The 17024-nt window shown below is 38.7% G+C and overlaps 1 protein-coding gene across 2 annotated transcripts; it reads right to left on the reverse strand.

Moving 5' to 3' along the window:
* Window positions 1–214: 214 nt before the first annotated feature.
* clk4b (CDC like kinase 4b) lies at window positions 215–8679 on the reverse strand. 2 transcript variants are annotated; one of them, XM_039693907.2, is made up of 13 exons: window positions 8545–8679; window positions 7630–7787; window positions 5127–5346; window positions 4592–4682; window positions 3935–4001; window positions 2770–2886; window positions 2519–2685; window positions 2329–2423; window positions 1816–1945; window positions 1518–1600; window positions 1358–1437; window positions 1168–1258; window positions 215–541 (listed from the first exon to the last, which is right to left on the reverse strand). In XM_039693907.2, the coding sequence occupies exons 2-13, from the start codon at window positions 7785–7787 to the stop codon at window positions 395–397; spliced, it is 1446 nt and encodes a 481-aa protein (XP_039549841.2). In that variant the 5' UTR covers window positions 8545–8679; the 3' UTR covers window positions 215–394. The 2 variants fall into 2 exon arrangements, with proteins under 2 accessions (XP_039549841.2, XP_039549843.2); XM_039693909.2 differs by lacking the exons at window positions 4592–4682; window positions 7630–7787; window positions 8545–8679 and having other exon boundaries at window positions 5127–5272.
* Window positions 8680–17024: the final 8345 nt, after the last annotated feature.

Consider the following 17024-nt stretch of genomic DNA (forward strand, 5'->3'; position numbering starts at 1 on the left):
GTCCATATGCTGTCCAACTAAATAGAAAGACAGCAGAACTAGAAGAAGCTTATGGCGCCATCTGCAGGAGAGACATTATATTACCGGTCCGTTTTCAAGTTTCCCAATGATGGATGAATTTTAATAATAAAAACGCCTAATGCACTCCAATACACTGTAATTGCTTTGAAGGTTAGTCCACTATCATCAATAAGAACGACTAAATAGACAAAAATGGCATGCATTCAAATCATTCAAGTTTATTGTGTCAAAAGTACAGAGGAATTTGGCCCCTATGTTCAAACTGACAATAAATACAGACAGAGGTAATGAAGCAGGCAGTCTTAAAGCAGACTGATACAGTCAGCAGCGGTCTCCCTGGGAGCAGTAATGTTCACTCAATGTCGCCTTCGAGTCACTTTCTCTCTTTTCTTAACGGGTTGAAAAAGGGATGTCCGATGGCCTGATCCAGGGTGATTCTTTTGGATGAATCGTACTCCATCATCTTCTGCAGCAGGTCAAAAAGCAGCTCATGGTCCGTGGTTTTAGAGGACATATATTGCTGCGAATGGAGCAAACATTAAATACCATCAATTCAGAGAAAAACATACAGCATTTTCGATCCAAAAACCTCTAACATTTTGTACTTGTGTTCATATATAGAACCAAACGATCAAAAACAACTCGGAGGCAATATATTTATTATACAAAATACAGAATTTAAAAAAGAAGTCATTATTAGCTTATGTAAAGTTGCTACTACTAACATGTTTCAAATTAACATGTTTCACAGGAGGCAGGACACTATAGATTCTGGAGAGCATTTGATTGGACAGAAGATGTGACGAGAAACCGAAGTCTGCTGTGATGTCATAAAAAAATCTGTGATCTATTTTAGCTGAAGTGAGCTCAAAAGTTTTGAATGCTTATATCTCCTAAATGCAAATTTTGTCATTGTTTTGGAACACACCAGCTTATTCATAACCTTAAGGCTAACATATTCATACTAAAATCTAAAAAAAACTTAAATTTTGATTTCAGGGGGCCTATAACAATGTGTCCCTCACAGAATGAATGACTTCGCCACTTTCTGATAGACTAAGCCTCATCTACTCTACTATTATAGGGCAGCCCTAGCATGATACAATTAAGATTTGGGATCTGAGGTCAGTTTCCAGCGATCTTTACCTTTAGAGGTTTACAGTGTTTCCTCACGTATCTCCCTGCTGAGCTGTGCTCGTCCCAGTCCAGTTTGTCATGATGCACATAACGCCGCTTCCTGACCATGCAGGAGTCAAAGAGATAGCATAAATCATAAATGATAAACTTGCAATAAGAATCAAGCAATGCAAGGTAGTCTCATGTTACAATACTGCACCTGGTTTTCTGGAGTAGGTGTGTAGGTATGGGGCCTAGAACCTTCTCCATCATGGCTAGATGCTCTTTACTGTCATGAGTCTGAAAAGAGCAAGGTCCTATAAGTACGCTGCATTTAAAATCACGCTACGAGGCATTTGGTAAAAACGTTTGTGTCATACCTGAAATAACGTTAATCCCAGATAAAATTCAATCAGGATGCAGCCCAAACTCCACACGTCGCACGCCTGGTTCCAGCCCAGTTCTGCCAGCAGAGATCAACATTAGGACATCAAAGAAGGTTTTATAATTGTGACTTAGAAAAAACACCTTCATGGTGTGCATCTTGAGACAAAACAATGACACTGACACATTTTAAAATATGCCAGTGCAAGTCGCATTCAGTTAAAACAGCTCAAACATGCATTTTAGTCTTGAACTAAGCTTAAACTGGTGGATAGAACAGTACAAATAGTTCACCCAAAATAACTTCCGGAGCTCTGTAGTGGCGAGTTGACACCAGAGAGGTGTGATGCTCATGGTCATAGGTAGCATTGCCAAAGTCCACCACTTTCACATCCAGCCTCTTCAAGGTCTTCTCCTCTCGCTTCTGTAACATAATGAACATTACGGTCGGTCAGCATCCCCTTCTCATTATAAATCAACACTTATCTTCTAACAGACATAACACTAGTGTGCAAAAGTTCAGGGTTGGAATAAATTTGTAATGTTTTTGAAGAAGCCTCCTAAACACCCCCTAAAACTGCATTTATTTGATCAAATATGTTAATAACAATAACCTACTATAATAACAAAAGACCAGCATTTATTTTAAATGGAAATCTTTTGCAACATTTTAAATGCTTTTACTGACACTTTTCTTGAATTTAATAGATCCTTGCTGAATGAGGGTATTCATTTCTTTCAAAAACAGATACAAATCTTACTGATCCCAAACTTTTTATCTGTACTGAAATTTCATAATGTACTCACCATCTTGAAGTTATATTTAATGTCATAGTTGGAGTCCACAAAGAGAATGTTTTCAGGTTTAAGGTCAGTGTGCGTCAACTTATTACGATGCAGAACTGATGGAAAAAGGGGAATAATAAAGCCATTTATCACTATTATGAAATGGTGCTTAACAAGGATATGTATCAGTGATGCATACATGTACACTCACAGAGCACGGCTCTAAAGATCTGATCTGCCATGAGTCTGATCTGGTTCAGTGAGAAGGGCATGAATCCATTATCCTTCAAGAAGTCATATGTGCTCAGTCCCAGCAGCTCAAACACTATGCAGACGTGGCCGTGGTGATCGAACCAGTCTAGCATCCGGACACAAGCACTGCAAAAACAAAGAGGTACGTTATTACAGTGGAAAAAGACAAACGTTTTCAGAAGGGGTTCTACCTTAAAGTCAAATACTCACAATCTTTTTTCACCATCAAGCGAATTTATCCGCTCAAGCACATCAACTTCTGACAATGCTGCCTCACGGTAGCGCTCAATGTTTTTGATGATCTTCAACGCCACTCGTGCACCACCTCTGCAAACAAAAGCACATTGCATTTTTGCTAATATGAATTACTCAATCTGATTGTTCTATTTATATAAAGCCTATGCTTTGCATTATGTTTAAATGTGCATTTCGAACAAACTTCCACGCGTACATAGATCCCCGGCCTAAACATTCAGAGCTGGAGAAAGCCACCATGAGTATAATTCAAAATTTTGTCTCAATGACATACCTAAAAGGAAAGCTGATTTACATGTCAGAAGTAGAGCTGTGATATGGACAAAAATATCACAATTTTGATTTTAATGATGATTTTGAAACTAGGCTATACACGCAAACATGTCTGAATCATTTTTTGGAAGCCGGCTTTACGGACGATATTTGCTGCACCAAATCTTTGCATAAGTGAAACTGCATATGCCTGTCGTCATAATAATAATTATCATATTATGAACAACGTCTTTAAATAATGAGCTTACGTCTTTTGCAGAATCCAAAGAAGTTTGTGTCGATTGATGGTAGATATTAATATATATGTACTGACAGGAACAAGGTTGCGCTGTTGAGGCTCGCCTCACACAGCCTTGAAGAGAAATCGAAAAAAATGAGTGCATCACACACAAAGATTCAGCACTGCGGTAAAAATTCTTTATATTTATACAAGCATATGAAACAGTTAAGCAACATAACACAACCATGAGTGCTGTTTTCCTTAATATGATCACGATTGAAAATGTCACGCTGATTTGACGGTTCAATTAAAAAGTAGTTAATATTAACATCACTTACATTTTAGACCCAATATTGACTGATTTGTTTTTTCAGCAGCAAAAATAGTTCCAAAAAAAATGATTTTATTACAAATTCGATTAAATCGAACGGAAGACGTAAATAAACACCTTTTTAAAATTGTGCATGTGTACACAGATATTATTATAAAAAAGACTCTGGTAAGCGTGTGCATTCAAGATATTTTATATAAGTATTCATATACTTGACATTATTTTGGTGCATTATTTTGGTGCAAATGTTCAAATAAAAAATATGTATGACAAAGTCGTCACAGAATCTGGCTTACTTTGAGTGATCGAGGCACTGCACCACTTTTCCAAAGGCTCCTTCGCCCAGAGTCCCTACAATCTCATCTATAAACAGGGTAAAGAAGCAATCATAAGTAAAGCTTTGTGACTGGAGGATGCTACATACAAAAGCATAGATTTTATAATACTAACAGATTCTTAAAGTGAAAATTCTATCATTAATTAGCCTGTCGTCGTTCCAAACCCGTAAGACTTTCATTCATCTTTGGAACACAAAGTCAGTCTCTAAACCTCTCAATTCATATGGACTCGTTTTACGATCTCTTTATGAATTTTTGAGGTGTCAAAGTTGTAGTTGCGAAGCGGTCAACGGAGGGACGAAATGCTCTCAGATTTCATCAAAAAGATCTTCGTTTGTGTTCCTAAGATGAACGAAAGTCTTACAAGTTTGGAACATGAGGGTAAGTAATTAATGACAGAATCTTAATTTGGGTGAACTAACCCTTTAACAAACTCATTAAATCAAATTCTAAAGTATAAAAGTCTGTGCCAAAATAAAGTTTCACAGATGATAGATTACATTCTAAGTGGTTAATATTAGAAGGTCCCCTTATAACCCCCAAGTGTAGGCTGAATTGACCCACTAATAGACAACAGAACAGACAGTTATATAGAGAAAGGTTTGTGTTCTATACATCTTGCTCTTAGCATGTCTCCATTGTGATAGACCAGGTGACCCTCCTCATCATCCTCAATACTCTTGGTTCTTTTCCTGCGATGACTTCTCTGGGGTACATCATCATCATCATCAAACACCAGTCAGAATCAGGCCCGAACGCATCATTCATTCATTCAGCGAGGGGGGGTTGGATGAAGGGGAGGGAGTGATTCGGACCCCCACGCCAGGCCACGGCGGCAGCAGCAAATTCAAATTCATCGCCAACAACGGCACAGGGCCACCATAGTGTGTGTTACAGAAGAAAGACATGGCAACACATTTTCAGACAAGAAACAACTTTCTTTGAAGTGCAGCTAATTCTGTTTATGACCCTCAACCAATCAACAAATAGCCATTTCTGCAACCAATGAGTGTAGATCAAGTGAAAATCAACTGATTCCTTGACCCCCTTACTGCAAGTATACAGCGGATCATGGTTACTATGGTAAATCTGGATTTTAGAAACATTAACAAATGCATCAGCTAAGCACAGATAATGACAAACGGTTTACCGAGTTTGAGGAGGGACTGGGGTGGCGTGAACGCTGGTGCTCTCTGCTGCTGCGCCGACTGCGCCCGCTGCGCGCGGATGACTGGCTGTAGTGCTTGCCGTCTTTCTCCCTCTCCATCTCGCTGATCGGGTCAACCTGAGCCTTATAACAGCCATGCTCCGGACTGGCCTCTCTGGCCCTGCGCTCTCGGCACTCCAGCCTCTTGGAGCTAATGTGACACCTAACAAAAACAAACATCGGTGAGGAAGACGCCACAGCTCTACGGCGAATGACAATGAGATACTGACAGCTGAATTTATAAGTGGCTTTCACTTTGCTGCAATTTATCAAATCCTTTCAGCAGGGGATAAGGAGTGCTGAATCGTGATCTGCTGGGTGCTGAAAGCATCAAGTGTCTTCTAGAAAGAGTGGAGTTCAAGAACAAGCTATACTTAGCAAGAGCCACGGAAACCAACTCTGAGAGAGCAGTTATGAGTGAAAGCGATGCTTTAACCTGTCAATGTCGAAGCAGTCAATCTGTTAGGAGGATGCCTGAGTGTTGTGTTTGATTTAAACAACTTGCGATCCAAGTCACAGCTGTCAGCCTCTAGTAGAGTAGCAGAATGTTCTGCGACAAGTTGAAGCCTTCCCGACCAGTAAAAATTTTAGAGAGTTAGTTCACCTAAAAATTTTAATTCTGTCATTAATTGCTCACCCTAATGTTGTTTCAAACCTTTAAGACCCATAAACTCGAGCATAATCTTGGCATGCTTGATATGCGAGAACCAATGAGGTTCATTCTTGTGTTATGCAGCATGTTTGAGCTTCAGCTAGAACAACCATCAAAGACAGCGGTAGTCATTTTTTGGGTGAATATCTCTTTACCAGACAATAACATCCTGAATATCTGATGTACTCTGCGTTATTTTCAGCATTAGAAAAATAAGTTAGAAATATGAGTGATTTATTTTGATGTATATGTGAGTGAAAGGGCTTACCAATATATATATATAGCCTATGTAATGCAGGCACTTGGTTCAATGCATTAGTTGTTGACTGGATTTTACTACAGATAAACACAAACTTGCAGTGGTATCATGGTTTAAGCTTTAGTCCAGGATACATCACAGAGAGGGGTCATTTTCACCAGAAGATCCAGTTATGACATTTTGAAGAATTTAACAAACACATTCGTTCACAGTAAGATAGCATATAACATGCATTTTTACATGTATATCATGCCAACGTTAAAGAGTTGGATGACATAACATTTAAAGAACGTTACAGAATGTGTCACTGGTGTGGTGATAATATAGTTTTCATTCCTGGAGTTAACAAGCTTTTACAAGCTCTCAGTTTGCACTTCAAATTGCCTGGGTGCGTCAAAAGAAAGCTAATTAACTTTGGTGTTTAACTTCCTACGGTATAATAAAAACGATTTTGGCTTCCTACAATTATGAAAACGGGATAATCAAGATAAAATTATCATTGTGCCGCATGCAGTTTCTTCCCTTTAAAGTGGTGTCCTTTTGCCTCTCCTTAAAAACATAACATCTAAATCAGCAAAACTGTCGTAAAATGCAGTCTACTGCAGGACTTGCTTTATTTTAAAAAGAGTTATTAAAAATGCTTTAAACTGTAAAAAGAGACTGATCCCCCCCCATACGCTTTGTGTGCGCTGCGAGACGTAGCAGAACACAGACAAGCAAAGTACAAGAGGGAAATAATGGTCACCCAAATGGTCAAATATACACAAAATTATGTAAAAATACACTTACATTATTTCCAGTATTTATATGAAGACAAGACAGTCAGTTATGTCTTCAGTGAATAAACAGTTGTGTGTAATTTATATTAGATCAATGCATTCGGTCTTAAAGCCTAAAGCAAATACCTCCTGTCGGTGACATTAATGTTGAACAAAAGACAAAGAAAATCACTCACTTCTCTTGACAGAATAACTTTAGTAGTTTTAATAAGTATCGTACATTTTTCATTCATACAGTGAAGACTATGCAGTGTTTTACAGTTTAAAAGAGGGCTTACTTGCCATTTTGACAACTGATTGTTTAATGCAATACTGTGTTTTATAGATAAGTGCATAGGCTTGTTCCAGTCTGTATCTTCTTGACAATACATCTCAAAATTGGGAAAATATTGATTCAGATTGTGATATGAAACTTTGGGAAGATCACCTTCCCATATTTCTTGGTTATTGTATATGTTTTGACTTGTAAAAAGTTCATCATCTCACAGCATAAATGTTGTAACAAGTCCCATAGGCAGTCCTGTAATGACAGGAGGTCGGGATTCTCTGAATTGCAAGAACAGATCAGTAGCCTATGACAGGCCTGATTACAGCACTTGAACCCTGAAAGTTTGTCTCTGAATCCAAAAAAATGCTACATCTTGTAAGACACTGCAAACATGCATGATGAGTCAACAACAAATCTATCAAATAAAGTCTATTCTAACTGAAAGGAAATGAAAATACGTAAGTTCATTCATATGTTTACAGTCTTACCTCTCGTATGTTTTATAGTGATGTGTTCGCCCGGGCTGCCGGTCTCGTTCCCCGCTGGGTGAGCTGCGCTTCGGTCTCTTGTGCACCTCCACCCTCTCCTCCCAGCTGTACTCCGCGATCCAGCCATCCGGAGACCGCATCCGCTTAGATCGCCGCATCTCAACACACCAGAATAGAAAAAAATGGCCAAGTCATAAAAATTATGACAGGGAAACAGTATCCCAGGACATTCCCAACACCCTGCTGGGTTGTAAAATTCAAGACAGCCGAGGTGTTGCCAGCTCTCCGCTCCAGATCCAGTTATTGAATTTCATGTTGCCGCGTTGTTGCAGTTGTTTTGACTTGTTAAAAATTGACCTACAGTTAGTTAGGCGGTTTGCGTTACCATGCAGTAACTTAAATCCAGATATAAAATAACTTATTTACAAGCGATTAAACGCCACCAATTAGGTTTAGTTACACTAAATTAAGGTTTAAAACGTATCCCGGCACGTTCAACGCAATGTCCCACAGTAAATGTTTACAGTCGCAGTCGAACTTTCATTTTTTTGGTTGCCTGCCTGGTGACAAAGAGCTAAATTAATCTCGCGCTTAAGTCTCCACAGCCCTTCTGCCTCTAATGTAAACAAACTTAACGTTACTCACGATAGAAATGCCAGGCGACTGTGCACTAACTATGAATGTAATTATTCAAGTTAGTGACCAGAACGCACAAAAATCGAATTGTTCATTAAAAACAACGAGTCTGAGTGTTTTTTCTTGGTGTGGCTAACGTTAGCCAGTTAGCATCCATGCAGAAGCAATAAGGCACTTAACTTACACTAACTTAGTCACCACCGCAGCCTCGATGTAATTAATCAACTTAAAAGTAAAAACCAGTCTTATATTACATATTTTAACTTAAAATGCACTCACCTTTCACCGGTTATTTTCAAATCGTGAAATAAGACACTTTATTTTCAAGACTGAACTCCGCAGCCGTTTGTGATATGACTTCCGCTACACGTTAAAAAACCACTTCCGGTGGCGAGGATTTCTGGGTAAATACACAACAAAGCACAAGTCTTCTTGAGTGAGTTTGGTATGGTACCTACTAGAATTTTAAGATTTCCCCTGGTTTTATAGCCTAGTCACAAACTAAAATGCAAGTTGTTGTCTTAACTGAAAGCGCTTGCTCTGATATCTTAAAATATGTCACTGCCATTGGTGTTTTTTTTTCTAAAGCACGTTTAGAAAGCTATTTAAATGCCCCAGTTGATCTAAGGCCTAATCCTGGCTTAATCTAAGCCCTGTCTGTGAAACTAGGCCTTCTTTATTATTATCTGAGAAGTTGTCTCAAATAAATAAGTTTAAACATGATTATGAAACTGTTCGCCTATATAACAATCCCAGAGCAGCCTGTCTCCTACTATGTTTTTAAATTAATACACAAAACAAGATTGATGAATGAATACAACTTTTTTATTCCAATTAGCCTGTTATTGTTGATAGGCCTACATCTTAATAATTATTCTGTATTCACCAGTGAAAGGACATAATCAAATGTATAATCAGTTAAATGTTTTATAATTATTTTGTTACTCTTCACTTGACAGAAACACAAATGAACATAATATTGTACATATTCATTCATCGTATCTTCTTATGAATTAAAGTCAAGGTTTTCCCATTTCAGGATTCTGTAGACCTCTAGGGGTCCATGAAGGAACCGCAGTGGGTCTGACGAGGCACCAAAAAAAAAGAAGATTTTTCTTCAAAGATTGTAACACATTTCCAAATATAAAACATATGATCTATATTCAAAAAAAACTATAATTGAAGTGTGTGTGTTTTGTAGTGTGTCCCTGGGTCCCTGAATGTCTGGGTCTTTTAAACCCCTGGATTACTTGATTCTGTTGAGAATAATTTGAACATGTCTTTCTACTTTGTCACATAGATGACTTGCTTTGTGCCTGATTTATTAACTTAAATGATCACCCCGCCACTGGCCACGACAACTCTTTCCCTAATTAGTCACTGTGGAATTATAAATCTGTAAGGCATGGTAATAAAAACCCCCACAACACTCCCTTTAATGTGGAAGTCAGTGTTTTAACATAGTGATCATTTCGTTAGGAATGAACTAATGAAGACTAATCTAAAATTAAAATCCCTGTTTTCCACAGTAAAAGGGTCCTCTTTTTTAGCGTCAAATGACATCACCTTGTCACGTTTAGGGCATCTCAAAATCAAAAATGACATTTCTGTCATCATTTACTCACCCTCATGTCGTTCCATCCTCAAGTCTTTCTTTCATCTTCTGTACACAAATGAAGATCTTTTTAAAGAAATCTGAGAGAGTCTACACAACTATTTGATGCTTTAAAACGTTCATAAATATATTGTAAATCTAATCCATATGAATTGAATGGTTTAGTCCAAATTTTCTAAAGAGATTTGATCACTTTATATGATGAACAGATTGAATTTAGGCTTTTAGCATATTTCAGTGTTGTGATGGAGCCAGCGAAAAAGAGAAGTCATTCCCAAGTTTGGGAACACTTTAAACTTATTTCCCCCTAATAAGGTTAGTTCTTAGACATTTCTGCATACAAATATTTTTACATATGTAGTAAATGATATGGAGAAAGACTGAAACTTCAAAAACCTTCTGCTACATTTATACAAGTACAAACAGTTACACAAGCACATCCTTTTCAACATACAAAAATATCAGTCCCACCATGGTGTTCTGCTTCCCACAGCTAAACCAGATAAAGCTTTCAACCATGATACCGCCTTCACCAAACCAGATATAAACCAAACAGAGGTGACAGAAACCCTGACACTGGGTTAAGAAATCTAGGATGTGTACATTACAGGCAAAATATAAATGGATACATTTTTTATAATAACTTGATTTACCTGATTTAGCACAGTTTAAGGTCGCATTTTGTTCTCTTGTGTCAGATGAAGTGATTGACAGATTTACGTTTGTATCTTATCAGTGATTATTTATGTAAAGCAAAAGCTTCTATGTAGATTAAAACTGTTCTCACAATTTAAGTTTCCTATACTGCCTCCCATTTCAATTCCAGTAAAAAGATGAACCTGTCATGAGATGAATTGTGTGCATGCATGCAACGGAGTCCTATAGTGTGTAACTTGTGTGTCTGACAAGTTTCATTTTCAGAAGAGCCTTTGCTCAGCACAAAACCATGTATCGTGCATATTGACAAAAGAGGAGTGAAAAGCTCTTAGTGATAATTGGAACTGGCCAGCCACTGTGCAGCAGGGGTCAGAGCGGAGAAACCAGAGGGCCCAGATCAAAATGTGTGTGCCAGAATACTTTCACACATTCCAATAGATTTGCAGCAGTCAGAAAGTCATTTGTAACGAGACAGTGTCCTAAACCTGGAACCAAGTTGGCATTTTTGCACTTTCCCAAAGTGGGATTTTTGAATGGGTTTTTTCTTAAATGCCTAAAATAAACCGTGGTTAACAAAAGCTCAATATATTTTCAAGGTTTATTCTACAGCACAAAATACATCAGTAATACCCACTTGTGATTTAAAAAAAAAAAAAAAATCTTTTTGGCTAAATGGACTACAGAGATTGTCAGGGGCATTGAACGCCATTACTGAAAAAATCTACTAGTCTGCTTTTACAGCCATGTGTTGCGTGTTCATAATCGCGCTCTTGCAAACTATTCTAACTCGAACTTTCCAACTTGTAGATTTTAAAGAAAAACTGTAAGAGTTGTTGGAAGCTTAATGGAAGTCATACAACCGTGGTGTAGTTTGTCTATAGACTACAGTATGTTTAGCTTTTTACCATCTCCTGGTGATTGTATTTAGGCTTCAAAATTCTTTTGTGAAGTTTTTCTTGATAAACAAAACATTTGAGAATCATGAACTTTTGTTGGTAACAGAGCTTATTTACTGCAATAATCCAAAAGCCGATGAAAAAATCCTACTATGTTTTTTGTCAAGGGAACCAGGGTGATGCTATCTTCCAGGTTGGCCTACAAAAATACGGCATCTCTCGATTACCCCTTTTGCACCAAAGCATTTTGAGAGCCGGTTCGGAGCCAGTGCCTACTCGCGAACCAGTTATTTGTGTTTTACAACAATACAAAGAGCAATGTGTAATGTTTTACCAAATTTAGTGCTACACTTCTTGTCTCTTATTTGTTCACCACTAAGGAATGTTTTTTTTCACTAAATGTTCAGATTCAGAAGTTTTGCTGAGTTATCCGCTAATTTAGTTTGCAATAGCATTTTTATCGTAGGTTATGGTCATATATATATATTTTTTATTTGTTGTTTTTCTTTATAACGAAGTTGTCTGTATTAAGTAGATTGTTTGACACACAAACGAGTGATTATCAGATCACCGAGGCCTCGTCCTGCTCGCCACAACCCTGATTATGGTTTTATTTGGTTATAATAAACAAAAAAATAAAATATTTTTTTATCTGATTAATCGATTAATTGAAAATAACCCCCCCCCCCCCCCCAAAAAACGTCCGAATAAAAATAATTGTCCGATTAATCGATTATCAAAATAATCGTTAGTTGCAGCCCTAGTTTTGACAGCCAAAGAACCGGTTCTAGGCCAGGAAAATTGGTTTCAAAGTGGCAATAACTCTTTGCTGGACTTGAACCATTCTTTTACCACGTCATGCATATGTCGGGGGCTGGGGGCGGGGCTATTGTGACCAACAACACGACAGGAATGGGAAAGCTAAGACGTATGGCGACGTACACAGTGACATAACGACGTCGTTCGCTGGACTCTCTAGTCAATGGAAAAACAAACAGGTTCTGAGAAGGTTTGCAAGTTGAACCAACTTTGAACCAGCACCAGTTCCGAACCAGATCTTTTTTTTGGGTGGAAACGAGGTACATGGGACCAAAGGTTGTAACAAACCAAAAGAGCACTAGCCAGTGGTCCATATTTCAAACAATGCCCACTGAATAGCATCTGCAGAACATGTACATGTGGCAAACGTCCCAAATAGCAAAATTTTGAAGAAATCATTTAGTGAAAATGTCCAATGGTACATCACTGGATTGTGTATTCTCTGTGCCCGAGAATTCATGACAAGTCAGTGGCCACATCAGTACAGCTCCAACTCCTTCACTTGATGGGATGTGTAAAGTCTGCTGAAAAGACCCATTCCTCTTGCCAAATGAAGTGAACCTCTTTCATCAGGATCAATATATGCCTGAGATCCTGCCAGGCCGAGAATCATAAATCTGGGCTTGCAGTGAGAAGGAGAGAGAGAGGGCAGATGGGGAAGGGAGGATGAGAGAGACGACGGCTCCTCTTAGTCTAATGGAGGACGGTTCAAAAGTTTAACGTGCCGGCCACCCGCTCACGTCTTTATAACCTCTTTGAGTCATTGTGTGCGGGCGAGGGCCGATCGCATCGATGGCCATTAAACCGAATGCGGGGCTGGTCTGGGAGTGGGTGGGGGGTGGTGGATGCATTAGGGAAATTGGCCCTGGCTGCCTGAGACGGCATACTGTACTGAAGTAATTATAGTTGCTGGAGGGATGCTGAGGCCAGATAGTGTGTGTGTGCGTGTCTGGAATAGTCTGCCGCAGAGGGTCCATGCCCCGCCCTTCCATCTCCCCCAGCAAAGCGGCTGCCAACGGGATAGGGCTGGGGCTTTATTGATGAGATGGATGAGAAGGGAGATAGGGGTAGAGAGACAGATGGGGCTTGTGTCCAGGCCATGGCAGAGCTGGGGAGCCTGCGCTCAGGGATGCCGCCAGCGTGGCCAGCCTCCACCGATCAGGAGCCGCTAGAGCCCGAGCGCTGATAAAGATGATGATGATGCGCACCCATAGAGGATCTGAGCTCGGCTGAGGCATCTAAAGAGACACCCACCTGCAGGATGGGACTCACCTGCTTTAAGTCCTGGAAGTACAACAGTGCTGCACAGAAAGGTGAGCGAGTGCTTCACTACTTCCCACTGGTGTCAGTCTCTCTGGCTCGCCATATGTGATGACCCGAGCGTGTGAACTTGATGTAGATATAGCTTGCACTAATATAAGACATGACCTGCTGATCTGAATTCAACATTACATTAGTATGTCGATCAACTTCACAGTATGTTTAAAACTAGCAGCTCAACCTCAAAGAGTTTCTGGATCAGGCGAAGGGAAGCAGAACATGAAGGACGGACCACATGCCGTGTTGACCGAGATTTCACTCAAGGATAGATTAAAGCCAAGAAGCGACAGGTATATAGCCAGTTTGGCTTTATGTGAGGGAGGGGTAATAATAATTAATGAGCTTGAAAAGACTCAGATGAGATAAGCAAGTGACTGAGAATGTTTGGGACGGACTCCGAATCGATGTAATTTGCAAAGAAACTAAGGAGACAAAGGATTGATAACCTCGGTTTAAAACCTTTGGATGAAGTACAGCTCTGCTACTATGTTTACCTGATGCATGATATGCTTGTATTTACTGCCACTTAGAAGAATGCAAACTATTAGATTTGTTTGTTTAAGTTTTTTTATCGCCATATTAGCATCAGGGCTATTTACATGGCAAACACAAGGTCAATATCACAATTCATAACATTTCTATTTTTATTAGCCTATATAAAACATTTCAGCTTGACATAAGAATATTTTATATACATTCAGTTCAGTTATACATTCTAAAATATTGTTTCTGAATAAAAGTCTTTAAAAATTACAGTTCAAAAGAATATGTTTAACAGTCAAAGGAACTTGACTTTAGATACATAAAACAGGAACTTTACCAAACATTAGAAACCCATGTAGTGCAAACTATTAGGCAGGTCAAGACCATGCCCGTCAAATACATGAAAACACGGAGAAAGACTATGCTGCTGTTTTCTGCCGTAATTACTGAGTTGTCAAAACAGAGTACCAAACCCCCTGAGTCCGACACTCTTTATTACAACACATCACGTCAGTACTTACTGTACAAGTACTTACTTTGAGCCTGTTAAAATTATTTCATATTTACTCTCACTCTCTACTTCTTTCCTTACGAGGAACACAAAAGGAGATGTCAATCAGAATATTAATGCAGCACTTTTAGAGAATGGGAAAGGACAATACTTAAACAGAACAATATAATACAACTTTGCACTATATTCCAGATCTTTTAGACATACGGTTGTTTTGCATGAGAAACAGACAAAACTTTAAGTTATTAATCATTAAAAAATTGTCCCCACCATTTGAGATTCAAGAACTATAAAATCACAAAACAGGTTAAGAGGATGAGAAATATAGCACACTACTTTTATAGTGTTTTTTTTTTGTCATGGGTCTTCACTTTCATCATCTGGAAGAGAAAAATTGGAACATCTCCCTTTGTGATCCATGGAAAAAAAAAGAGTGAAATGAGTCTGAGTGAACCAACCCTTTAACTGTGGCGGTCACTGCTCTGAATCTGTGAAATGCTCTTTTATTGCATTTCAATACTCTCCTTTTAATATCATTATTGCTCAGGCCAGATTCGACGAGCGCTCGGTATTGATAAACCACTTAGCTGGATTTTTACAGCTCTGTCTTGTTACGGAAAGTGTCCTCTTGAATTAATTACTGCACTCTACCGGCAAATATGAGTGGGATCTGGGGCATACTTTAATTGTGACTGAGACCCATCCTGTGATTAATATTGTCTTTGAGAAATGCTTGAAGTAGAAAAAAAATGGCAAGAGTTTTTAATTAAATTATGAAAAATCAATGCGCTCTTTTCCCCCGTTGAACTCTTGCGGTGCTTAAAGATAAGAAATGGTCATCTGATTTATCTTGGGCTGTCTTCCAGATGGAAGCTTGAAGGACACAGTGACCATTAAGGACAGAGAGAGATATTTTTAAAGAGCAATACACATCACTTCGCATTAGCCTTACTGCACTCAGAAAACATTTTTATTTTTACTGTTATCATTAAATGCACTTTAAAGGGACAGCCAATGAGGTTCATTCTTGTGTTATGCAGCACTTTTGAGCCTCAGCAAGAACCAATGAGTATTCCTTCAAGCAAAAAATACAGGGGAGTAAAAGTCAGGTCCACATGCTAAATTTTCATTATCTCATCCTAAAATTTTCCTTGCCACAATGCAACTAATTTTGGACAATCCCAAAATATATGTGTGTGGTCTTCCCACACTCCCTCCAACATTTCTCTACTTCTGAATTTTCTGATGTGTGTTTAAATACGTCATTAACAACTTGTTCAGTCGGTTAGTTTCACGCGGAATAGCATTTTTGTAAATGAGGTTATCACTAACGCATTAATGAACTTTGCGTGTACAGAACAAGATTAAGCACTAAAAGATGGATTGACAACCAAATTGGGCAGCAGTGTGTATGTGGCCTTTATGACCGGTCCATGAACTTTACTTATAAGAGTCAATAACGTCTTTGTCATAACAACTTTTGTTCATTACATATTAGGACTGAAATTGTATGTTTATCAGGCTATAGGTCAAGATCCTAAATTAAGTGACTTTTGAGTATTTGGATGATGAGGTATAAACAAACTAACTTTTTCCATGTACCCCTGTATCCCCCCATCTCCCAATTAGGAGGAAACAGGGACGTATTGGTTAGTCCTGGCTCATATTTCTTCCTGTCAAACAGCTGTGGTCAAGGGGAGGAGTGGCTGAAGAGCCTAAATAAGGGGATTTGGATACCTTTTACAGGTACACACACACACACACACACACACACACACTGTAGTTTAGGACGTGAATATTTGACTAATTTTGTTTCTACACTCTGTGGTCTCTGGAAAATCCAGGGCTGTGTTAGTCATTGTCATGATAAAAACATTCAGTGTGTGACTGCCTGAATACGATGAAACAGCAGATCCAATCAGTTTTCAGGGCTCCAGCCATAGACATAACAACACACACATATACCAGTCATTTCCAAATCATGGGCCATGAATTACACACTCCGGTGACTAGTGTCATCACAGACTGCGCTTTGTCTAGTCGCAAATCTCACAAAATGCTGAAAAACAAATGCCACTAGAGCTGATGTCATTCGAAACAGTATATTGGGAATTTTCCACATGATTTTGTCTAAAAAAAACAACGAACAAGGTTGGCCATTGTCATCAGTTCAAGCACAATCTCAATAACTTGTCTCAGTGTTTCATCCATCAGTCTTTTCCTCATCTATTACTTGAGGGGTTGTTGGCGGCAACTGTGTGTCCATCTTGGCAGTGTGCCTGGGAATAATAATATTACAATATTCCATCAACCCATCACACCCATACAATGAAGACACCAAAGCAAATATACATACACTACCGGTCAAAAGTTTTAGATCGGTAAGATTTTTTATGTTTTTAAAAGAAGTCTCTTCTGCTCACCAAGGCTGCAATTATTTGATAAAAAAAAAATACAA

This window comes from Pimephales promelas, chromosome 19 (assembly GCF_988280905.1).
Source record: "Pimephales promelas chromosome 19, fPimPro1.hap1.1, whole genome shotgun sequence".
In the NCBI taxonomy this organism is placed as follows: Eukaryota; Metazoa; Chordata; class Actinopteri; order Cypriniformes; family Leuciscidae; genus Pimephales; species Pimephales promelas.